This window comes from Scyliorhinus torazame, chromosome 5, assembly GCF_047496885.1.
Source record: "Scyliorhinus torazame isolate Kashiwa2021f chromosome 5, sScyTor2.1, whole genome shotgun sequence".
Lineage (NCBI taxonomy): Eukaryota > Metazoa > Chordata > Chondrichthyes > Carcharhiniformes > Scyliorhinidae > Scyliorhinus > Scyliorhinus torazame.
This window is the reverse complement of record NC_092711.1, coordinates 93,531,380-93,557,748: the sequence shown is the minus strand read 5'-3', so window position 1 is coordinate 93,557,748 and position 26,369 is coordinate 93,531,380. Positions and strand designations below refer to the sequence as shown.

Below are 26,369 nucleotides of genomic sequence, written 5' to 3'. Positions count from 1 at the left end.
TCAACTTTGAATGACTTTTCAGATCAAAGGTGAACCATTTTCAACTTTTATCGCCAGTTCTTTCGGGTTTTTGTTTTTTCAGTTTTGCCCAATTGTTTTTCTTTTCATTCTGCTTCAGGCACCTTTCCAAATAAACTGAAGGGAAATGAAAATTAGCTTTCAAGGGAAACTTCAACCTTCTTAGACCAAAAAATGCAAAAGTGAGTGGAGCTTCCCACAGCTTGTGAGCTGTGAAACATAACTTCAAGGCTGACTTTTATTTTCAGGGAATCAAACATTTTGGTGCCTTTTCCAATTGTACCAGTAAATTGTGATTCACACTGAAAGGTTTACTTTCACTCAGTAATTAAAACATTTCACTTTTCCCAGCACAGGAACTGGTAGCATTTTAGATTAAATTCCAATTCTTCACTTCTCTTGTCGCTGGTGTGTGGAGAAGATCATGTTCACTGTAGATCTGTCAGCACAGAAACCGCACTGTGCTTCTGGATACACTCAGTCTGCAGGACAGTGAAGATTTTTAAACATGACCCGAGTGTAGTGCTTCCCAGTGACTTTAAGGAGTGAGATGTTCCCTGTAGTTGTCATTTTCTCTGTCACCTTTGTGTTTGCAGATTGTTATGGTTATTGCATCACACATGTTCTGTGAACCAGTCTTACATCCCTAAACAGCAAGACATCATGAAGGTGTGACAGTCGATGGGACTTTCCACGTTTGCACAGTTCAGCTGGAATTCCATCCTTGCCGGTTGCCTCTGCTTGCTCAGCGATCAATGGCTTTTTCGAATGCGTGGTGAAGATTCCTTGTCTAACTCAACCATGACAGGAAGCTGCAGGAGAGTCAGAGACTGGGAGATGTCCATCTCATAGGAGTACAGCTCACAGACGTGTTCAACCCAGCGGGACATCTGGTTACTTCTGTCGGTGAGAAGCTCACCATTTGTCAATATCTTTGTTGATGGGAGAATCAAGCAGCCTCTTGATCCCACATACACAGCAGGCACATATTCATTGTCACAGGCAGTTTGGATTTCCCGATGTAGGCTGCTCCAGTGTTTATTTACACACCATCTCCCTGTATTTTACACAGCTCTCTTGGTGTGATGCAGTGTTCCAGCTGTTGGGTTTATCTTGTGCATGGGGTAGATTTTGCTTTAAGCTTTTCCTGATGTTCCTGCAAAATAGTTATGTTTCATTTCACGTTCCTTCACAATGTAAGTTCATAATGGAGATGTCACTGTCAAGAATGTACAAGTCAGTGAGAATTGTGAACAAGGATTAATCAACACTTTCTGATTGGAGATATTAATCAGTGGAACCTTTTAAACACTCAATTGTAGATTTGCACCTAAATTCAGTTCAGGATTTAAGTCAAAGTTAATAATTTTATTGTAAAAAATTCCTGTTGAGAGTTCTTGAATTAGGGAGAAAGATCACAGGTGGTTCTTTTAAAAGGAGACACAGCAGCCCCGAAAATCAGCAACGTCTTCAGAATATTAAATCCCAGGGATTGTTAATATCAGCAGAATCAAACCGGATATTGTCAATCAATCCTGGGTGTGATTAACAGTAGTAAAAGTAACAGAATCCAATCCCTGATGTCACTTGTGAACTCACTGATGTCACCGCTCTTTAGGTGCCTCAGTGAATCTCTTCCTTTCCCCACACAGAGCAGGTGAACGGCCTCTCCCCAGTGTGAATTCGCTGGTGTATCACCAAGTTGGACTTTGTGAATCCCTTCCCACACACGGAGCAGATAAACGGCCTCTCTCTGGTGTGACCTCGCTGGTGTTCAATGAGGTTGGATGAAGACCTGAAATTCTTTCCAGAGGATGTGCAGCTGAACGGCCTCTCTGGGATGTGAACTCCCTGGTGGTACTAGAGGCTGGATATCCAAGAAAATGCCTCCCCACACAGGGAGCAGGTGTACGGCTTCTCCCCAGTGTGAACTCGCTGGTGTGCGGTGAGGTTGGCTGAAGACCTGAACTTCTTTCCACAGGGAGTACAGTTGAATGGCTTCTCCTCAGTGTGAATAAGCCGGTGTGTTAGCAGGTGAATCTCTTCCCAAACTCTAAGCAGATGAATGGCCTCTTCCTGGTGTGATCTCGCTGGTGTATTGCAAGGCCTGCTAATTGAGTACACCCCTTCCCAAACACTGAGCATGTGAATGGCTTCTCACCAGTGTGAATGCGTTGATGGTTTCTCAGCAGGGATAGGTTATAGAATCCTTTCCCACAATCCTCACATTTCCAAGGTTTCTCTATGGTGCTGGGCTCAGTGTGGCTGCGTCAATGGATTTCCAGATGGGATGGATAATTGAATCCTTTACCACAGTCCTCACATTTCCACAGTTTCTCCATAGAGCCGGGGACAGTTAAAGCAATGACCATATACCAAACACATTTAATATTTCTCCACACTGTCACTGGTGCACTGAGAAACTATTGACGCATTCACACTGAGGAGAAGCCGTTCACTTGCTCAGTGTGTGGGAAGGGGTTTACTCAATTAGCCAGCCTAACATTAAAGCTTTTCCCACAGACAGCAAGGCAATAAATGTATTTTTCTAGATTCAAAGGTCCATGATATTCAGATCCTGATTAATCGAGTGCCTGTGTCAGATCTTGATCTGATGTTTGGTTTGAGTTTCTCATCTGCAAATCCTTCCCCATAAATATCCTGCTAAAGGAGTTTACAAGAGTACCCAGTGTCAGTCCAGGATAGAAATTTTGAACATTAATTCCAGTTTCTGTGGAACATTTCTTTCCTCTCGTTCCCCCAGAACTGTAAATCCCCGTCCCACACACACTCCCTCTTCATTGGGCTGAAATCCAAAAATGTTTTGGCAAATTATTTCCGGATCCTTTTAACGATCTGGAGATAAATTCACTCATGATTTGTGACAAAATATGAATCTGAATGTGCAAAGATGTGCAGGTTAGGTGGATTGGCCATGATAAATTGCCCTTAGTGGCCAAAATTGCCCTTAGTGTTGGGTGGGGTTACTGGGTTATGGGGAAAGTGTGGAGGTTGGGTAGGGTGCTCTTTCCAAGAACCGGTGCAGACTCGATGGGCCGAATGGCCTCCTTCTGCACTGTAAATTCTATGAAACCTATGAATCACCCTAATTGAGCAGACACAATAACAGACGTTAACTTTGTGTCCAGAACTGACTGTGTTAAGATTTTCTCAGTGGAGTCTCAGTCAACATCACTGAGTCTAACTTTAAATTCCAGATGTTATTAATTGAATGGATTGGAGCCCATGTCCCCAGAACATTCTCCTGTCTCTCTGGGTGACTAATGCAGTGACATTGTCACTGGGTCAGTATCTCCCCCCTGGTCTCTGTGAGGTTGTTTGTGGAGAGAAGAGGAAGCGGCGGATAGTCACGAACCTGGAACCTCACAATATCCAGGGAATGATTGACGGCATATCCGGGCCAATAGGGAAAGAGGAGGCGGGACTGGAGGACTGAGCGGGAGTGACTGGTCCTCCAACCAATCCGAGTGAGCGAGGGCCGGGCTGGGCTCGGGCGTGTGAGGCATGCGCAGTGATTAGAGGCATGCGCAGCGTGATTAATGGCGGCGCACAGACCGTTCTTTCTCGGTACGATAATCCGCAGAGGTGGGTACGGCGGAACCGGGGGGAGCTATGGATCAAGCGGGCGGGGTGTGTGTGGAGAAGCTTTGTAAACATGTTATATGAACCGCAAACTCATGAAAAATAACCTACTGATATCCGGGATGGCCCCCCCCCGCCCTTTGCACAGAGCAAGGCCTCAGTTCCAAACGCCATCTTTGTCGGGGGCACTGGTAGCAGGGCGGCGCGATTCCCATCTTTATTGAAGATACTGACAGCGAGGGCGCAAGCGCACCCGCCATCTTTGTTAGGGGCAATATTTTTCAAATTTACCCAGTAACAGAGCGTGAACAAATTGTTCATTAAACTGCTTCACTCTTTCGCCTCCAATTTGTTATCGATAACGCCGAACAATGATATGAGGTCAATGACAATCATTTGTATTCATATTGTGTCTTTAACAGAATAAATCTGTCTATAAAACCAAAAGGAAAAGATGATGGTTTCTCCAGCAGATAAACTGACACTAAAGTGGAGCCGGGCAATGTAACTGAGGTGGAAATAGGTGGTCTTGGTGATGATGTGGATATGTGGTCAAAATATGTCCTTCAGCCTCAGACAGTTAACAAGTAGAGGGATGGAGTTAGGGGTTAGAGAGGGAAATTTGTGATGGTGACTGGAGAGCATGGCTTCAGCTTTTCCAATGTTTAAAGGCTGGAAATTTCTGCTCCTGCAGCACTTGATGTCAGACAAGCCAGCACAGTGTGTGTGAGTTGGAGATGAACTAGGAGCTGATGATCTTCACTTGCACCTCCTACCCGGGTGCATCCAGGCAGTGGAGGTTGATGGATTAGAAGATTCTGTCAGAGTTTTGGTGAAGCTGTAGATGTAGAAAATCCCTCTCTTTCACCCTCTGTTTCTTGCACCCCTCCCACTCCCTGTCTCTTCCTCTCACCCCCTTCTGTCAATGCTAGATTATGTGTGATCCAAGATTGAGTGGTGGGATCCATTCCGTGAACAACATTAGTAAACCAGCCTGATTTTTATGACAATGAGGCAATTTTCACAGTCACTTTCCTCGTGCCGACCTCACAAATTACCAGATTCATTCAGCAGAATTTTACAACTTGCCTTTGTGTTTCTGTGGGCTCTCTCTCACTTCCTTTTTTCTTTTTGAAATCTGTATCACAGGATATTAGAAAGGGGAGGATTTGCAGTCAGGAAACTGAAACTAAAGATCATAGCAGGATCTCATGGACGCGCCCAATCTATTGCAACCTGAATATCATCGTGTTTTGAAGATGGAAGAAAAAAGCACCATTCACAGTGAGGAGAAACCGTACACGTGTTCTGTGTGTGGACGAGGGTTCAATCGATCATCTGGCCTTTCAAAACATAAATGTAGGCATGATGGGGAGAAGCCGTGGAAATGTGAGGACTGTGGGAAAGGATTCAATTACCCATCAGAGCTGGAAATTCATCAGCGTGGTCACACCGGGGAGAGGCCATTCACCTGCTCGGACTGTGGGAGGGGATTTACTAAGTCATCCATCCTGCTGACACACCAGCGCACACACAGTGGGGAGAAGCCATTCACCTGCTCTGACTGTGGGAAGAGATTTACTCAGTCATCCACCCTGCAGAAACATCAGCGAATACACACTGGGGAGAAACCATTCACCTGTTCTGTGTGTGGGATGGGATTCAGTCAGTCATCCACCCTGCTGACACACCAGCGAATACACACCAGGGAGAAGCCATTTACCTGCTCTGAGTGTGGGAAGAGATTCTCTCACCAATCCACCCTGCTGACACACCAGCAGGTTCACACTAGACAGAGACCGTTCATCTGCTTCGAGTGTGGGAAGGGATTCATTAATTCATCACACCTGATGGTACACCAAAGAGTTCATACTGACGAGAGACCTTTTAAATGTCTGGACTGCAGGAAGTGTTTTAAAACCTCGCAGGAACTGGTCTCCCATCAACAGGTTCACACTGATGAGAAACCGTTCAGGTGCTCTCACTGCGGGACTGGGTTCAGACGATCGTCTCATCTCACTGTACACCAGCGCACTCACACTGGGGAGAGGCCATTCATCTGCTACAAGTGTGGAAAGAGATTCACTCAGTCATCCGCTCTGCTAAGACACCAGCGAGTTCACACTGGGGAGAGGCTGTTCATCTGCTCTGATTGTGGGAAGAGATTCATTCAGTCATCCAACCTGCTGACACACCAACAAGTTCACACCGGGGAGAGACAGTTTACCTGTTCCTCGTGTTGGAAGTGATTTTCTCGTCATCCGCCCTGCTGAGACACCAGCGAGTTCACTGGTAACTACAGTGATTGGATTTTGTTGTTACTCACATTGAGAACTGAGCCCTTTCATTGTAATCTGTTTCTGCTGATGTTAATACATTTCAGACCAGTCATAGAGACAAATATCCTGGACAAAAATCAAATATGCCATCTATGTGTTAAACATGCTGTATCGTGTATTTTTAATATCTGAAGTGTTCTCCTTTTGAAGGGTTCTCCCCTCCCCATGTCGTCTCCATTTTCACCTCTGACAACAAGTGAGGAACTCATGGAGCTTATTTATCATTAAGATTGAGACAATCCAATCTGCTGCTTCCCTCCCTCCCACTAGCCCACTGGACCAAACTGTCTCTAAAGTCCCCCTTGTCCATGATCTGAACTCACATCTTTCTCCAGTTTCTCTCCTGTCAAACCTTCTCATTGATCATCCTGTCCATGAGACCTTCCGGATTCTCCCTTTACCATTTTCCCACTAAATTACTGATCACTCAACTCCCCACATTATCTGATATTGTTAATGGCTCTGTCTCTTCTGGTTCTGTCCCTCCCACCATTAAATTCACTCTCATTCAACCGGGGAAAAAAACCTTTGACCCCCATCATCCTGGCAACCTACCGTTCCATCTCCATTCTCCCTTTTCTCTCCAAGTCCCTGTACTCGGTGTCCCCCAAGGATCTATCCTCAGCCCCTCCTATTTCTCATCTACACGCTGCCACTCGGTGACATCATCCCAAAGCACCATGTTATATTTCACATGTACACTGACATCACCCAGCTCGACCTCACCACCATCCCTCTCCATTCCTCCACTGTTACTAAATTATCAAACTGCTTATCCCACATCCAGTGCTGGATGGGCAGAAATTTCCTCCAATTAAAAATTTGGGAATATCAAAGCCATTGTCTTCAGTCACCATTAGAAATTCCATTCCCTAACCACCGAGTCCATCCCTCTCCCTGGGAACTGTCTGAGGCTGAACCACACTCTGCACAATCTCTGTGTCAGATTTGACCCCAAGATGAGTTTCTGACCCCATCTCCACACCATCACTAATACCAGATATTTCAATCTCCATAATGTCACCTGTGTCCATCCCCACCCCAGCTCATCTGATGCTGAAACCCTCATCCATGCCCCTGTTATCTTTAGACTTGATGATTCCAATACAGTACTGACCAGCCTCTCACATTCACCCCCATGGAAACGTGAGATCATCCCAAACTCTGCTGACTGTGGGCTTTCTCACACCAAGTAGTCCTGTTCACCCATCACCCCTGTGCTCACTGACCTACACTGGCTCCTTATGTAGGACAGTCTTGATTTTAAAATTCACATCCTCATCCTTGTTTGCAAATCCCTTCATGGCCTCATCCCTCCCTATCTCTGTAATCTCCAGTTTTACAACCCTCTGAGATATCTGCACTCTGCTCACTCTGGCCTATTTAGCATTCCCCATTTTAATTATTCCACCATCAGTGTAGGGCCAAGGCCGGAAACTGTGAAATTCCCTCTCTAAACCTCTCCGTCAACGGTGCAATTTTAAACAGTGTAGAATCAAATATCCCAGCGGTGGTGGGGGTGAAGGGTGGTAAATGTCGACAATTGGGTGATTAAACTGTTGATCAAGCTGTTTTAAAAAAAAAGCTAATGGGGTCCTCAGTTTATTAATGTAGACATGGAGTGCAAATGCAAGGAAGCTATCGGGAATCTTTGTAAATTACTGACTACCCAGCAGTGTGGAAAATTACCCAGGTATGTCCTGTACACAAAGAGCAGGACAAATCAAACCCAGCCCAACACTGCCTCATCAGTCTTCTCTCAATCATCAGTAAGGTGATGGAGAGGCCATCAACAGTGCTATCAAGTGGCACTTGCCCAGCAATAACCTGCTCTTGGGTCATGTCTGTGCGGAGTCTGCACATTGAGTCTCCGGTTTCCTCCCAGAAGTCCCGAAAGACGTGCTTGGTAGGTGAATTGGACATTCTGAATTCTCCCGCAGTGTACCCGAACAGGCGCCGGAGTATGGAGACTCGGGACTTTTCAAAATAATTTCACTGCAGTGTTACTGTAAGCCTAATTGTGACACTAATAAAGATTATTATTAGATTATTATCATTGATGCCAGTTTGGGTTCTGGCAGGGTCACTTAGCTCCTGATCTCATTACAGCCTTGGTTCAAACATGGTCAAAAGAGCTGAACTCCAAAGGTAATCTGAGAGTGACTGTTATTTAAACCAAGCCAGCATTTAACCAAGTATTGCATCAGGGAATCCGAGCAAAACTGGTGTCAATGGGAATCGGGGGAAACTCCGCTGGTCATAACTTGCACAAAAAAAGATGGTCGTGTTTGTTGAATGTCAATTATCTCAGTTCCAGGACATCACTGCAGGAGTTTCTCATGGCAGAGTCCTAGGCCCAAAATCTTTATCAATGACCTGCCTTCCCTCATAACTTCAGAATTGGGGATGTTAACACTGCTTCTCACGGTGCCAAGGTCCCAGGTTCGATCCTGGCCCTGGGTCACTGTTCGTGTGGAGTTTGCACATTCTCCCCAAATTTTCCGTGGGTTTCGCCCCCACAACCCAAAAGATGTGCAGGCTAGGTGGATTGGCCACACAAAATGGCCCATTAATTGGAAAAAATTAATTGGGTACTCTAAAAAAATTTTTTTAAAGAATTGGGGATGTTTGCATGTGACTAAATAATGTTCAGCACCATTCACGGCTCCTCAGACACTGACGCAATCTGTCGAATTTGCAGACAGCAGGACACAGAGATGATAGGTAGAAAGTAATGAATAAGGTTTATTACGATACAAATCCAAACTCCTTCACTCCCCAAAGAATCTCCTTCCTTGATTGTCCCCAGACGAGGATTTTATGTGAGATGGGGCTCTCCCTGCTAAGGGGAAGCCCCCCTCCCTTAAAGGGGCAGTTCCTATTCTGGGGAGGTCATGGGAAATTGTATGGTCCTGTCCCGGGCCCTCCATTGGGGTTATAACACAATCCATGTCCAAATGCAGCAAGACCTGGGCAATATCCAGGCTTGAGCTGAACGTGGCAAGTTACCTTCACGCCACACAAGTGCCAGGCAATGACCGTCTCTAACGAGAGAGGATCTAATGATTGACCCTTAACATTCAATGGCATTACCATCGCTGAACCTCCCACAATCAACATCCTGGGGGTTAGCACTGACCAGAAAATGAACTGGACTAGCCATATAAATATTGTGGCTACCAGAGCAGGTCGGAGGCCAGGAATCCTGCGGCACGTAACTCACCAAAGCCAGTCCACCATTTGCAAGGCACAGGTCAGGAGCATGATGGAATATTCCCCACTTGCCTGGATGAGTGCAGCTCCAACAACATTCAAGAAGCTTGACAACATCCAGAAAAAACAAGCCCATTTGATTGGCACCCCATCCACAAACATTCAATCTCACTACACCGGCGAACAGTAGCAGCAGTGTGTACCAGCTACAAGATGCACGATAACTCACCCAGGTTCATTTAGGCAGCACCTTCCAAACTCAACCTCTACCATCCAGAAGGACAAGAGCAGCAGATACATCGACACACCACCACCTGGAGGTTCCCTTCCAAGTTACTCCTGACTTGGAAATATATTAATGTTCCTTCACTGTCGCTGGGTCAAAATCCTGGATGTAGCCTCATCCTCGAGTTACAGAACATACTTTCTCCTGTCAATATAGAGCTGCAGGATTGGACTGTGATTTGTTTATTGCTCATCTTCAGTTAATACAGTTTAGGAGTGATTTAAAACAAGCTTTTCAGACATGATGGTCTATTCATACATAAATGAGATGCTATAATGCTATAGGGCACAAACTGCATCCAACTAGGGCTGATTTACATCAGAAATAAATATTGGAATAAACATGGGTCCGGCATGGATGTGATTAACAGCAGCAATAACTGCAGAATCAAAAACAGTTCGGTGGGGTTACAGGAATAGGGTGGAGGCATGAGCTTAAGTAGGGTGTTCTTTCCAAGGGCCGGTGCAGACTCAATGGGCCGAATGGCCTCCTGCACTGTAACTTCTATGATATGATGATAAGGTGGAGTTGAACTCGTGTCTCTAGCCCACTGTGCCACCCCACATCTGTGGACACGAAGTGGCAATTTAGTATAGCCGATCCACTTAACCTGCACATCTTTGGATTGTGGGAGCAAACCAGAGCACCTAGAGGAAACGCACGCAGACATGGGGAGAAAGTGTAAACAGTCTCCCAAGGCCGGAATTGAACTTGAGCCTCTGGTGCTGTGCCACCGAAGTACTTCACTCAGCCATCCCACATTTTGAGTTTACATTTGACTGGAGCTATTGGATTCTGCTGTCGTGTTGGAAAACTTTAGGGCATTTGAAATTCTCCACCAATTCCTACTCCATCTTTCTGATGGATAATGAATGGTCTGTGCACATTCCCCCCCAATATCCACATCACAGCAAAAAAGATCACGAGTCACTAATTAGGATTTTCGATGGGGCTGTATTTACCCAGCATTCCCGCGGTAGTGAATGTCCCCCATCCACATCAGAGGAATATGCTGCGCAGGCGCAGTAGTGACCAGTATGGGAGCATGCGCAGTGCGAGTAATGGCGACGAGGAGAGTCGCTCATTTGTCGCCTCTGCAGCGGGAAGGATGCGGAAACTCTGACGGAACGATGGAGCCGGATCTGGAGAGGGAGGGTTTCTAAACACCTGGTGAGGGCCTCAAATCCAGAATCAGACTCTGCAAGTCCTGCGATTCCAGCTCCGGGTCTTTATTTCCCCCAGACCGGGACAACACAAAATCAATGCCCCGCTCTCGGGCTGCGCCTGTTACTCGCCGCCCAGAGGAGTCTTTGGACCATATATTTATATTCAGTGAGAGGTCGCAGTCTCCGTCTCGTTACCTGAAGGAATTGCTTCGCCATTTGGTTTGCACTACAACTCCACGCTCCCAATCACTGCCCAGTGTGGAGGGGGCTGGGTAAGTCAGAGGATCGGCTCCTGGACCTGCTCTTGGGCCTGGTTAAAGCAGCAGCCTGTAGATCGGCAAGGGGTAACTCCAGCTGTTGGCCCCTCTTCTGTGGTCTTGTCAATCCCCGGTAGTCCTGGAGAGGGAGGGTGCGGTGTCTACCGGAACACTTGAGACCTTCCACACTGGTGGCCACCTCAGGGTGCAGAATGTCCCATAGACACTGGGAACGACATTCTGGTGTAGTTGAGAAGGAGGTTTGATTGGACCACAAGTTTGGGGAAACAAGAGAAAAACCCCATAGAAACTGGAATTGGCTGTTCTGATTTTCTATCCTGTACTAATGGTAACACTGACACTGTCAATGTCTTTTACAAGGTACAAGAGGACGTTGATTTGCAGATGGGGAACTCAGACCAAACATCACATCAAGATCTGACAGAGTCACTTAATTCATCAGGACCTGAATATCATCGGTCCTTGAATGTGGAAGGAGAAATTTTTTTTGGTTCTGTCAGTGGGAAAAAATTTCAAACATCAGTGTGACTGGAAAAGCACCGAGACCCACACAACACACACCCGAGTGAGAGTGTTCCAGTGAACTGAATGTGGAAAGACTTTAACCAGTTACACAGCCTGAAAAAACAGCACATCATTCATAACGGGGAGAAACTGTACACGTGTTCTGTGTGTGGACGAGGCTTCAATTGATCATCCAGTCTGGAGAGACACCAGGACTCGTACACAATGGAGAAACTGTGGAAATGTGGGGATTGTGGGAAGGGATTCAATTACCCATCCCTGCTGGAAATGCATCGACGCAGTCACACTGGAGAGAGGCCATTCACCTGCTCGGTGTGTGGTAAGGGAGTCATTCAGTCATCCCACCTGCTGACACATCAGCAAGTTCACATTGATGAGAGGCTGTTTAACCAGTCAGACTGTGATAACTCTAAAAGCTCCGAGGACATGGTCAAGCACCAGGTTGTTCGCACTGAGAGACAGTTCAGCTGCTCTCACTGTGGGAAGCTATTCAAACGATCACAGAATCTCATTGAACACGAACGCACTCACACTGGGGAGAGACCATTCACCTGCTCTGTGTGTGGGAAAGGATTCACACGATCATCCCACCTCGCTACTCACAGACTGGTTCACAGTGATAACAGACCTTTCAAATGTACTGAATGCGAGAAGAGTTATAAAACCACAAGTGATCTGCTGATACACCAGCGGGTTCACAACGAGGTGAGGCCGTTCAGATGTACAGTGTGTGGGAAGGGATTTACTCAGTTATCTGGCCTCGAGAAACACCAGCGAGTTCACACTGGGGAGAGGTCATTCACCTGCTCCTTATGTGGAAAGGGATTCATTTATTTAACCAGCCTCCGATCACACCAACTTGTTCACTCGGATAAGAAACCTTTCAAATGTTCTGAATGTGAGAAGAGCTTTAAAACCACAAGTGTTCTGCTGAGACATCAGTGAGTTCACACTGGGGAGAGGCCGTTCACCTGCTCTGACTGTGGGAAGGGATTCACGCGCTCATCCCACCTGCTGACACATCAGCACACGCACACCGGGGAGAGACCGTTCACCTTCTCTGAGTATGAGAAGGGATTTACTCGGACAGCTCATCTGACGCAGCAACAGGTTGATAAATGTCTGCAGGGCTTGGATTCTGCTGTTCTTGCTGCTGTTAATCACATCCAGCACTGAACCATGTTCATTCTGACTGTTGGAGTTTGTTTTTGCTGATGTTAATAATCCCTATAACTGGACTGGAGTTTAATCTTCTGAATATATGTCAAGTGAACTAATATTGTTTCAGACACACTATTGAAACCTTCATTTCGCCAGGATAAGAAGAGATTAATTGGTGTCCTGTTACTGGCTGCTGCATTTTTGTGACCTTTCCTCCTTTCTAACTCGGGATTATTTCAGTTCTCACACCTTCAGTTACTCTCACAGCCAAGGCCCAGCTCCCCATCACTTCCAGTGTGTCTGAGTGAGCTTTGGCATCCAGGGGAGGTATTGGTAACAAACCCAGGATCACTAAACACAAAACCCAGTCATTTGTACTGGGGATCTGGTCAAGCACCAGGTTGTTCGCACTGAGGGGCAGTTAAGTTGTTCTCACTGTGGGAAGCTGTTTAAACGATCACAGAATCTCATTGAACATGAACGCACTCACACTGGGATGAGTCACATGAAGGTGGTCAGTACAAATGATACAAGGACATCCAAAGAAAGGATCCTTACAAACTTCTGCACTGCGGACCACCTAAATCATATCAAATCTCTGGGAAAAGACGGCAATCGACCAGCCGTGTGGAGGCAGCACTGAAATTAGTTCAGTTTGTTTCAATTTGTACTGATGTGCTTGTCTCCCCAATCACTGAGGACAGTGATGTTTGTGGAGCCGCCTCCTCCTGTGATTTGTTTAATTATTCACCACCATGGAGATGTAGCAGGACTGCAGCTTTGATCTGAACCGCTGTGTGTGAGATCGCTTAACCCTGCCGAGAGCATGCTGCTTCTGCTGTTTAACACGTTTATAGTCTCCTGTTATAGGGTCACCAGATTGGAATCTGTTTCAGGGAAACCTGGTGCTGCTCTTGACATGTTCTCCCCCACTCCATGTTGAACCAGGGTTGGTCCCTTGGCTTGATGGTAATGGTAGAGTGAGGGATATGCTGGCCTATGAGCTTACAGATTGTGTTTAAGTATTGTGCTGCTGGTGGCTCACAGCACCTCATGAATGCCCAGTTTTGATCTGGATCTAATTTATTGTGCACCCCCCCAGAACTGGTTGACATCTCTCAATGCATAACCTCCCACGTTTCTGTGTTAAATTCCCTATTGCCACTTTATTGCCCACTCCACCAATCCACCTACATTGTTTTGGAAATGATAGCTATCCTCTACAATGTCCAGAATTCGGCCAATCTTTGTGTCATCTGCAAATTTCATAATCCTGCTCCCTACGTTCACGTCCAAATTATTATATAGCCCACACAGTAATGGTCCCAACACCGAGCCCTGTGACACAGCACTTGAAACAACTTTTCCAATTGCAAGGGCAGCCAATGACCCTTTGTTTCCTGTTACTGAGCCAATGTTTTATCCAGTTTGCCACATTGCACTGTATCCTACGGGCTTTCACCTTTGCCACGTGGGACTTTGTCAAACGCCTCTCTAAAATCTATGTGCTCAACATCTACTGCACTACCTTTATCAACACTTCTTGTCACTTCCTCAAAGAATTCAACCAAATTTGCGAGGCAAGAAATTCCGTTAACAAATCCATGCTGACTATCCTTGACTAGTCGATGCCTTTCTATGTGACAGTTAATCCTATCTCTCAGGATTCATTCTACTAATGGTGAGAATCAGCTCACGACCACAGGGTAAATGGAGTTGAAATCAGCCATGATTGAATGGCGGAGTGGACTCGATGGGCCGAATGGCCTTACTTCCACTCCTATGTCTTATGGTCTTCTGGTCTTATGGAGTGGGTGAAGTGAATAGTACAGATGTGTTGAAGGGGAAACTAGACAAACATACGAGGGAGAAGGGACTAGAGGATTACAATGAAAGATTTAGATGTGGAAAGATGGGAGGAGCTTGCGTGGAACAGAAACTCCAGCAGGGACTGGTTGGGCTGAATGGTCTGTTGCTGTGCTGTATATCCTGTGTAATCGAGCTCTGAATTCACTGTGTTATTTCTGTTTGTGTCAGGAAGCAGCATGACGTTAAACTGAGGACTATAATCAAAATCTCCTAGGCCATTGTCCTTCCCACCCTGCTGTGTGGAGCAGAATCCTGGGGATGCTATAGGAGCTACAGCTCTGGAACTCTTCCAGCAAAGACTTCTGAGGACCATCATGAAAATTCAATAGCAGGACAAAAATCTCAAAACAACCTGGTTCCCCATCGTGCTGGGCTCAACAGCATGGAGACCATCCTCCAGAACATTCAACTGAGCGGCCAGGCCATATCTCTCACATGGATGACTATAAAATCCCCAAGCAGACCTTCAATGGGGATTGTCTCAGGGCAAACAACATCAAGGTGGTCAGTACAAATGATACGCTTCCGGGTGCGGCGATGACCAGCTAAGTCGCACGTTTCGGCAGCTCCCGTTGGAACGGACTTTTGGGCTCTTGATAGGAGCCCAACGGCAATTTTTAACAGCCAAAATCACTGTGCGGTGAAATAGAAGGGAATCCCCCCCGGATATATATGGAAAAAGGAGAGGATAGCGGCCGGATTGCAGTGGATCCTTTGGAGCAGGGGCAAGGAAGGGAAGCTCGAAGCAAGATGGCGTCGGAAGGTGGCCGTTTGGTATGGGGCCCGGAGCAACAAGAGTTCCTGCGGCGCTGTGTGGAAGAGCTGAAGAAGGAGGTGTTGGCCCCGATGCTACAGGCGATTGAAGGGCTAAAGGAGGCACAGAGGACCCAGGAGCTGGAGCTTCGGGTCGTGAAGGCAAAGGCTGCTGAAAATGAAGATGAAATACAGGGCCTGGTGGTGAAGACAGAGACGCACGAGGCACAGCACAAAAGGTGTGTGGAGAGGTTGGAAGCCCTGGAGAATAATTCGAGGAGGAAGAATTTAAGAGTCCCGGGTCTTCCCGAAGGCGCAGAGGGGGCGGACGTCGGGGCATATGTGAGCACGATACTTCACTCGCTAATGGGATCGGAGGCCTTTGGAGGTGGAGGGAGCTTATCGAGTTCTGGCGCGAAGACCAAAGGCTGGAGAAATACCTCGAGCCATCGTGGTGAGGTTTCACCGCTACAATGACAGAGATGGTCCTAGGATGGGCGAAGAAAACTCGGAACTGTAGGTGGGAGAACACGGTGATCCGCGTATACCAGGATTGGAGTGCGGAGCTGGCGAGAAGGAGGGCAAGTTTCAATCGGGCTAAGGCGGTGCTTCACAAAAAGAAGGTTAAATTTGGAATGTTGTAACTGGCGAGACTGTGGGTCACACACTAAGGGAAGCACCAATACTTTGAGATGGCAGAAGAGGCGTGGGCATTCATTGTGGACGAGAAGCTGGAATAGTCTGGCGAGAGAAAGAGCTTCTGGGATAAAGTGGTGGGGTGATTATGTGGGGCGAGGAAGGGGAAGGGCGAGGAAGGGGAAGGGGGGAATGATTTTTCAATTTGTTAGTTTTTCAATTCTGTAACTTTTCTCTCTTCCCCTCGTTGGGGGAGGGGGGGGAGGATGAGGAACTGTGGGCGCCGGTGGGAAGGAAAGGGGAAGGAGAAGGGAACTGCGCCATTAGGGGCGGGGCCGAGTGGGCAACGCGGGCTTTGCTCCCGCGCTATGGTAATTATGGCGGGAACAGGGGCGCAGGAAGGAGGGGACCTCGCACACTGAGGGGCCGAGGGCAAACGGGGAAGCCAAGGTCAGCCAGAGTTCGCTGACTTCTGGGAGCAACATGGGGGGTGTAACTACGCTAGAGGGGGATCTAGCGGGGTGGGGGGGGTCAACTGGGTTGCTGCTGCTAAGGGGAAGGGGGAGCTGTTCTGGAGCGGGGTGGTCGAGACGGGAGGGCACCGTCGGTGGGATATACGGGTACGTGGGAACCGGGTGAGGAGCTGGGTTAAAAAAGGGGATGGCTAGTCAACAATGGGGGGGGGGGTAAAGAGCCCCCCAACCCGGCTGATCACGTGGAACGTGAGAGGGCTGAATGGGCCGATTAAAAGGGCACGGGTATTCGCACACCTAAAGAAATTAAAAGCAGATGTGTCTATGTTGCAGGAGATGCACCTGAAACTGACTGACCAGGTCAGACTACGTAAAGGATGGGTGGGGCAGGTGTTTCATTCGGGTTTAGATGCGAAGCATAGGGGGGTGGCTATTTTAGTGGGGAAACGGGTACTGTTTGAGGCAAAGACCATAGTGGCGGACAGTGGGGGTAGATACGTGATGGTGAGTGGCAGATTGCAAGGGGAGGCGGTGGTTCTGGTGAACGTATACGCCCCGAACTGGGATGATGCAAACTTCATGAGGCGTATGTTGGGGCGTATCCCGGACCTGGAGGCGGGAAAGTTGGTAATGGGGGGAGACTTCAATACGGTGCTTGATCCAGGGCTGGACCGGTCGAGGTCCAGGACCGGGAGGAGGCCGGCAGCGGCCAAGGTGCTTAAGGACTTCATGGAGCAGATGGGAGGAGTAGACCCCTGGAGATTTATTAGTCCTAGGAGTAAGGAGTTCTCATTTTTCTCCCATGTTCACAAGGTATATTCACGGATAGACTTTTTTTATCCTGGGAAGGGCACTGATTCCGAAGGTGACAGGGATGGAGTATACGGCCATAGCCATCTCGGACCACGCTCCACATTGGGTAGATCTGGAGGTAGGAGAGGAAAAAGAACAGCACCCACTCTGGAGAATGGATATGGGCTTATTGGCGGATGAGGGGGTATGTCTAAGGGTGAGGGGGTGTATCGAAAGGTACGTGGAGCTTAATGACAATGGAGAGGTTCAGGTGGGAGTGGTCTGGGAGGCGTTGAAGGCGGTGGTCAGAGGGGAACTGATATCCATAAGGGCACATAAAGGGAAGCAAGAGGGTAAAGAAAGGGAGCGATTGTTGAGAGAACGTCTGAGGGTGGACAGGCAATATGCAGAGGCACCGGAGGAGGGACTGTACAGGGAAAGACAAAGGTTACATGTGGAATTTGACCTGCTGACCACGGGTAAGGCAGAGGCACAGTGGAGGAGGGCACAGGGTGTACAGTATGAGTATGGAGAGAAGGCGAGTCGGCTACTGGCCCAACAATTGAGGAAGAGGGGAGCGGCGAGGGAGATAGGTGGGGTGAGAGATGAGGAGGGAGAGATGGAACGGGGAGCGGAGAGAGTGAACGGGGTGCTCAAGGCATTCTATGAGAGGTTGTATAAGGCTCAGCCCCGGAAGGGAAAGAGGGAATGATGCATTTCCTGGATCAGCTGGAATTCCCGAAGGTGGAGGAGCAGGAGAGGGCGGGACTGGGAGCACAGATTGAGGTGGAGGAGGTGGTAAAGGGGATTGGGAGCATGCAGGCGGGGAAGGCCCCGGGACCGGATGGGTTCCCGGTGGAATTTTATAGGAAATATATGGACCTACTGGCCCCGCTTTTGACGAGAACCTTTAATGAGGCCAGGGAAAGGGGGAAGTTGCCCCCGACTATGTCGGAGGCGACGTATCGTTACTTTTGAAGAAGGAAAAAGACCCGCTGCAGTGTGGGTCCTACAGACCCATTTCCCTTTCGAACGTGGATGCTAAGCTCCTGGCCAAGGTGATGGCGACGAGGATAGAGGATTGTGTCCCGGGGGTGGTCCATGAGGATCAAACTGGGTTCGTTAAGGGGAGACAGCTGAACACGAACATACGGAGGCTGTTAGGGGTGATGATGATGCCCCCACCAGAAGGGGAGGCGGAGATAGTGGTGGCGATGGATGCCGAGAAAGCATTTGACAGGGTCGAGTGGGACTACCTGTGGGAAGTGTTGAGGAGATTTGGTTTCGGTGAAGGGTTCATTGGATGGGTACAGCTGCTATATAGGGCCCCAGTGGCAAGTGTGATCACGAACAGGCAGAGGTCTGACTACTTCCGTCTTTATAGAGGGACGAGGCAGCGGTGTCCCCTGTCTCCGTTACTGTTTGCATTGGTAATTGAGCCCCTGGCCATAGCACTGAGGGGCTCCAGGAAGTGGAGGGGAGTACTCAGGGGAGGAGAAGAACACCGGGTATCATTGTATGCAGATGATTTACTGCTCTATGTTGCGGACCCGATGGAGGGGATGCCTGAGATAATGCAGACGCTGGGGGAGTTTGGGGAATTCTCGGGGTACAAACTGAACATGGGGAAGAGTGAGTTGTTTGTAGTACATTCGGGGGAGCAGAGCAGGGGAATAGAGGATTTACCGCTGAGGAGGGTAACAAGGGATTTCTGGTACTTGGGGATCCAGATAGCCAGGAGTTGGGGAACTTTACATAGGCTTAATTTAACACGATTGGTGGAACAGATGGAGGAGGATTTTAAGAGATGGGACATGGTGCCCCTGTCACTGGTGGGGAGGGTGCAGGCGGTCAAAATGGTATTCCTCCCGAGATTCCTTTTTGTGTTTCAGTGCCTCCCGGTGATGGTCACAAAGGCTTTTTTCAAGAAGATCGAGAAAAGCGTTATGAGTTTTGTGTGGGCTGGGAAGGTCCCGAGAGTGAGGAGGTTTTTTTTGCAGCATAGCAGGGATCGGGGGGGACTGGCACTACCGAGCTTAAGTGAATACTATTGGGCCGCCAAAATTTCAATGTTGTGTAAGTGGATGGGAGAAGGGGAGGGAGCGGCGTGGAAGAGATTGGAGATGGCGTCCTGCAAAGGAACCAGCCTACAAGCACTGGTGACGGCACCGCTGCCGTTCTCCCCGAAGAAATACACCACAAGTCCATGGTGGTCGCAACACTGAAAATTTGGGGGCAGTGGAGACGGCATAGGGGAACGACGGGAACCTCGGTGCGGTCCCCGATAAGAAATAATCAAAGGTTTGTCCCGGGGAGAATAGATGGGGGATTTGGAGCATGGCAGAGAGCAGGGATTGTGCAACTGAGGGATCTGTTCTTGGATGGGACGTTTGCGAGTCTGGGAGCGCTGACGGAAAAATATGGGTTGCCCCAAGGGAATGAATTTCGATACATGCAACTGAGGGCTTTTGCGAGGCAACAGGTGAGGGAGTTTCCGCAGCTCCCGACGCAGGAGATTCAGGATAGAGTGATCTCAGGGACATGGGTGGGGAATGGTAGGGTGTCAGATATATACAGGGAAATGAGAGACGAGGGGGAGAACATGGTGGATGAGCTGAAAGGAAAATGGGAGGAAGAGCTGGGGGAAGAGATCGAAGAGGGGCTGTGGGCAGATGCCCTTCGTAGGGTAAACTCTTCGTCCTCGTGCGCCAGGCTTAGCCTGATACAATTTAAGGTCTTGCACAGGGCACATATGACCAGAGCAAGGCTCAGTAAATTTTTCGGGGTAGAGGATAGGTGTGGGAGATGCTCGAGAAGCCCAGCAAACCACACCCACATGTTTTGGTCATGCCCGGCACTGCAGGGGTTCTGGGTGGGGGTGGTGAAGGTGCTTTCAAAGGTGGTGGGGGTCCGGGTCGAGCCAGGCTGGGGGCTGGCTATATTCGGGGTTGCAGAAGAGCCGGGAGTGCAGGAGGCGAGAGAGGCTGACGTTTTGGCCTTTGCGTCCCTAGTATCCCGGCGAAGGATACTGCTTATGTGGAAGGAAGCCAAGCCTCCGGGCGTGGAGACCTGGATAAACGACATGGCAGGGTTTATAAAACTAGAACGGATAAAGTTTGCACTAAGGGGTTCAGCTCAGGGGTTCACCAGGCGGTGGCAACCGTTCATTAACTACCTCGCAGAACGATAAAGGAAACGAGAAGGTAGCAGCAGCAACCCAGGGGAGAAGGGCGGGGGGAGGGCCCAGGTGGGTCCTCAGGGGTGTTTTTGTAAAGATATTGGTACTTGGTTATGTATATTGAATTGAAGTGCTGATTTTATTATTTGGGAGGGCTATTATTTTTGTTATGGCAGTTGCCATTTAGTTTATATATTATTTATTTATTTGTTAAAATACGGTCACGGTTATTTATATTGTTTTGCTGTTGTAAAAAGGGGGAAAACCTTTGATTTGTTTTGTATGACCGAAAAAGTTGAATAAAATATATTTTAAAAAAAAGAAAGCATCCTATCGGGCTGCATCACAGCCTGGTATGGCAACTGCTCGGCCCAGGACAGTAAGAAACTACAGAGAGGCGTGAGCACGGCCCAGTCCATCACACAAACCTGCCTGCCATCCATTGACTCCATCTGCACCCCCCGCTGCCTGGGGAAAGCGGGCAGTATAATCAAAGATCCCTCCCACCCGGCTTACTCACTCTTCCAACTTCTTCCATCGGGCAGGAGATACAGAAGTCTGAGAACACGGACGAACAGACTCAAAAACATCTTCTTCCCCACTGTCACCAGACTCCTAAATGACCCTCTTATGGACTGACTTCATTAACACTACACCCTGTATGCTTCATCCGATGCCAGTGCTTGTGTAGTTACATTGTATATGTTGTGTTGCCCTATTATGTATTTTCTTTTATTCCCTTTTCTTCTTGTGTACTTAATGATCTGTTGAGCTGCTCACAGAAAAATACTTTTCACTGTACCTCGGTACACGTGACAATAAACAAATCCAATCCAATCCAATTACAGCGCAGTACAGGCTTTTCGGCCCTCGATGTTGTGCCGACTAGTCTAAAGCCCATCTACACTATTCCCTTATCGTCCATATGTCTATCCAATGACCATTTGAATGCCCTTAGTGTTGGCGAGTCCACAACTGTTGCAGGCAGGGCATTCCACGCCCTTACCACTCTGAGTAAAGAACCTACCTCTGACATCTGTCCTATATCTATCTCCCCTCATTTTAAAGCTATGTCCCCTCGTGCTAGATATCACCATCCGAGGAAAAAGGCTCTCACTGTCCACCCTATCTAATGCTCTGATCATCTTGTATGCCTCAATTAATTCACCTTTTAACCTTCTTCTCTCTAACGAAAACAGCCTCAAGTCCCTCGGCCTTCCCTCATAAGATCTTCCCTCCATACCAGGAAATCTCCTCTGCACCCTTTCCAATGCTTCCACATCCTTCCTATAATGCAGCGACCAGAATTGCACGCAATACTCCAAATGCGGCCGCACCAGAGTTTTTTACAGCTGCAACATGACCTCATGGCTCCAAAACTCAATCCCTCTACCAATAAAAGTTAACACACCGTATGCCTTCTTAAGAACCCTCTCAACCGGGTGGCAACTTTCAGGGATCTATGTACATGGACACCGAGATCTCTCTGCTCATCCACACTTCCAAGAATCTTACCATTAGCCCAGTACTCTGTCTTCCTGTTATTCCTTCCAAAATGAATCACCTCACACTTTTCTGTATCAAACTCCATTTGCCACCTCTCAGCCCAGCTCTGTAACTTGTAACATCCTTCCGCACTGTCCACAACTCCACCGACTTTAGTGTCATCTGCAAATTTACTCACACATCCTTCTACGCCCTCCTCCAGGTCATTTATAAAAATGACAAACAGCATGGCCCCAAAACAGATCCTTGTGGTATATCACTAGTAACTGGACTCCAGGCTGAACATTTCCCATCAACCACCACCCTTTGTTTTCTTCCAGCTAGCCAATTCCTGATCCAAACTGCTAAATCACCCTGAATCCCATGCCTCCGTAATTTCTGCAATAGCCTACCGTGGGGAACCTTATCAAACGCTTTACTGAAATCCATATACACCACATCAACTGCTTTACCCTCATCCACCTGCTAGGTCACCTTCTCAAAGAATGCTATAAGGTTTGTGAGGCACGACACCCTTCACAAAACCGTGTTGACTATCTCTAATCAAATTATTCCTTTCCAGATGATTATACATCCTATCTCTTATAAACCTTTCCAAGACTTTGCCCACAACAGAAGTAAGGTTCACTGGTCTATAGTTACCGGGGTTGTCTCTACTCCCCTTCTTGAACAAGTGGACAACATTTGCTATCCTCCAGTCTTCTGGTACTATTCCTGTCGACAAAGATGACTTAAAGATCAAAGCCAAAGGCTCAGCAATCTCCTCCCTAGCTTCACAGAGAATCCTAGCATAAATCCCATCCAGCCCAGGGGACTTATCTATTTTCACTTTCCAGAATTTCTAACACCTCCTCCTTATGAACCTCAAGCCCTTCTAGTCTAGTAGCCTGTATCTCAGTATTCTCCTCGACAACATTGACTTTTTCCTGTGTGAAAACTGACAAAAAATATTCAGTTAGCACCTCTCCTATCTCCTCGGATTCCACGCACAACTTCCCAATACTGTCCTTGACTGGCCCTACTCTTACCCTAGTCATTCTTTTATTCCTGACATATCTATACAAAGCTTTAGGGTTATCCTTGATCCTACCTGCCAAAGACTTCTCATGTCCCCTCCTGGCTCTTCTTAGCTCTCTCTTTAGGTCCTTCCTAGCTAACTTGTAACTCTCGAGCGCCCTAACTGAACCTTCATGTCTCATCTTTACATAAGTCTCCTTCTTCCTCTTGACAAGTGTTTCAACTGCTATAGTAAACCACGGCTCTCTTGCTCGACCACTTCCTCCCTGCCTGACAGGCACATACTTATCAAGGACACGCAGTAGCTGTTCCTTGAACAAGCTCCACATTTCCATTGTGCCCATCCCCTGCAGTTTTCTTCTCCATCCGATGCATCCCAAGTCTTGCCTCATCGAATCATAATTACCTTTCCCCAGATATAACTCTTGCCCTGCGGTATATACCTATCCCTTTCCATCACTAAAGTAAACGTAATCGAATTGTGGTCACTATCACCAAAGTGCGCACCTACCTCCAAATCTAACACCTGTCCTGGTTCATTACCCAGTACCAAATCCAATATGGCTTTGCCTCTCGTTGGCCTATCTACATACTGTGTCAGGAAACCATCCTGCAAACATTGGACAAAAACGGACCCATCTGAAGTACTCGAACTATAGCGTTTCCAGTCAATATTTGGAAAGTTAAAGTCCCCCATAACAACTACCCTGTTACTTTCGCTCATATCCAGAATCATCTTTGCAATCCTTTCCGCTACATCTCTGGAACTTTTCGGAGACCTATAGAAAACCCCTAACAGGGTGACCTCTCCTTTCCTGTTTCTAACCTCAGCCCGTACTACCTCAGTAGACGAGTCCTCATCAAACTTCCTTTCTGCCACCGTAATACTGTCCTTGACTAACAATGCCACCCCTCCCCCTCTTTTACCACCTTCCCTGAGCTTACTGAAATATCTAAACCCCGGCACCTGCAACAACCATTCCTGTCCCTGCTTTATCCATGTCTCCGAAATGGCCGCAACATCGAAGTCCCAGGTACCAACCCATGCCGCAAGTTCACCCACCTTATTCTGGATGCTCCTGGCATTGAAGTCGACACACTTTAAACCACATTCCTGCCTGCCGGTACACTCCTGCAACTTTGAAACCTTACTCATGACCTCACTACTCTCAACCTCCTGTATACTGGAGCTACAATTCAGGTTCCCAATCCCCTGCTGAACTCGTTTAAACCCTCCCGAAGAGCATTAGCAAATTTCCCCCCCAGGATATTGGTACCCCTCTGGTCCAGGTGTAGACCATCCGGTTTGTAGAGGTCCCACCTACCCCAGAATATGCCCCAATTATCCAAAATCCAGACAGACAGTTTCCCGAGGTCGGAATCAAATCTGGACCCCTGGCGCTATGAGGCAGCAGTGCTAACCACTGTGCCGCCATGCTGCCCGATCAGAGAGCTGGAGAATCTTTAAAGTCTGTGCATGAAGTTTGTTTGAACCAGACATATTTACAACATGCCAGTAATTTGGAATTGTGCGAGATGATCTGCAGGTGGGGAGGATGAATCTAAGTTGATACTTATCACAATTTCCTATCAAAAGGTTTTACATTTATTATTGGTCGCAGCTGAAGCAATTGTATTGCTGATTCTGATCATTCTAGTAGCATTACGAAGTTATCTATGGTATGAAATCAAGAAAACATGCTTAGAAATATGCTTTGGGCAGCACGGTAGCTTTGTGGATAGCACATTTGCTTCACAGCTCCAGGGTCCCAGGTTCGATTCCCGCTTGGGTCACTGTCTGTGCGGAGTCTGCACATCCTCCCCGTGTGTGCATGGGTTTACTCCGGGTGCTCCGGTTTCCTCCCACAGTCCAAAGATGTGCAGGTTAGGTGGATTGGCCATGATAAATTGCCCTTAGTGTCCAAAATTGCCCTTAGTGTTGGGTGGGGTTACTGGGTTATGGGGATAGGGTGGCGGTGTTGACCTTGGGTAGGGTGCTCTTTCCAAGAGCCGGTGCAGACTTGATGGGCTGAATGGCCTCCTTCTGCACTGTAAATTCTATGAAATAGCTTAAAATTGCGAGGCTAGCCAGAAATTAGTTGTGAGAAGTTAATAAGGATATTCTCTCTCGGGTTGGGGAGATCTGCAAAAAATTACTGTCTAATAACACAATAAAATCTTCAGCAATGTGTTGACTATTATACGACTATTTCAGTCTCTTTTCCTCTCTTATCGGGAACGTTTCCAGGATTGACAAATACAGCACAGTGGTTACCTGTTGTCTCTGTCAAGGACATGTGTCTTCCACAGAACCTGAAACAAGACAATCTTGGTGTTTTTGTGGTCTCAAGTCTGACATGTAAACCAGCTGTCTGTGTAAAGATTAAACAGGACGTCCAAACAAGTGATGAGCCACAACCTGACTTCATGGACGTCCAATGGAAATAGGAGGTTTCACTTGAATATCTGTTCCTGACTAATGGACAGTTGAATAAGTGATTGATGTAAGGCCCCAGAAATAATGTTTATGAATGGGCTTTTGAGAGTGATAATCTTATCAGGCAGTGGGCGGTGCACAGTGGTTAGCACTGCTGCCTCATAGCACAAGGGACCCGGGTTCAATTCCAGACTCGCGTGACTGTGTGGAGTTTTCACTTTCTCCCTGCCTCTGTTTGGGTTTCCTCTGGTGGCTCCGGTTTCTTCCCACAGTTCAAAGGTGTGAAGGTTAAGCGGATTGGCCATGCAAAATTGTCCCTACACAGTGGTGTGTAGGTCAGGTTAAGGGGCTACAGGGATAGGCCAGGGAAGTGGGTTTGGGTGGCACGCACTTTCAGAGGGTCACTGAAGTCTCGATGGGCCGAATAGCCTCTTTCTGCACTGTCGGGATTCTGTGACCTCAGATATCATAAATCTCTGGAATTCCACAAGTCCTCATTACTCTCCTCTTGAGTATAACAGCTCCCAGTCAGGTAGAGTCAGTCACACGTGTCTCTGTCATGATGTTTCCATTCCTATTTTATCACACACCTCCCAGTGACTGCACAACCCAACATCTTTACTCCTTTCCACCTTTTATTGTCTAATAAAACAAAGAACAAAGAAATGTACAGCACAGGAACAGGCCCTTCGGCCCTCCAAGCCCGCGCCGACCATGCTGCCCAACTAAACTACAATCTTCTACACTTCCTGGGTCCGTATCCTTCTATTCCCATCCTATTCATGTATTTGTCAAGATGCCCCTTAAATGTCACTATCGTCCCTGCTTCCACCACCTCCTCCGGTAGCGAGTTCCAGGCACCCACTACCCTCTGCGTAAAAAACTTGCCTCGTACATCTACTCTAAACCTTGCCCCTCTCACCTTAAACCTATGCCCCCTAGTAATTGACCCCTCTACCCTGGAGAAAAGCCTCTGACTATCCACTCTGTCTATGCCCCTCATAATTTTGTATACCTCTATCAGGTCTCCCCTCAACCTCCATCGTTCCAGTGAGAACAAACCGAGTTTATTCAACCGCTCCTCATAGCTAATGCCCTCCATACCAGGCAACATTCTGG

At 47.7% G+C, this 26,369-nt stretch overlaps 1 protein-coding gene across 3 annotated transcripts; it reads left to right on the top strand.

Moving 5' to 3' along the window:
• The first annotated feature begins 3,549 nt into the window (after positions 1-3,549).
• On the top strand, positions 3,550-15,995 carry LOC140418958 (uncharacterized). 3 transcript variants are annotated; one of them, XR_011945441.1, is made up of 4 exons: positions 3,550-3,624; positions 4,771-5,913; positions 11,264-11,747; positions 14,627-15,995. XR_011945441.1 is itself a non-coding variant. In XM_072502650.1 (3 exons), the coding sequence occupies exon 2, from the start codon at positions 4,833-4,835 to the stop codon at positions 5,868-5,870; it is 1,038 nt and encodes a 345-aa protein (XP_072358751.1). In that variant the 5' UTR covers positions 3,550-3,624; positions 4,771-4,832; the 3' UTR covers positions 5,871-5,913; positions 14,627-15,995. The 3 variants fall into 3 exon arrangements, 2 of the variants coding, with proteins under 2 accessions (XP_072358751.1, XP_072358749.1); XM_072502650.1 differs by lacking the exon at positions 11,264-11,747; XM_072502648.1 differs by lacking the exons at positions 11,264-11,747; positions 14,627-15,995 and having other exon boundaries at positions 4,771-7,544.
• Positions 15,996-26,369: the final 10,374 nt, after the last annotated feature.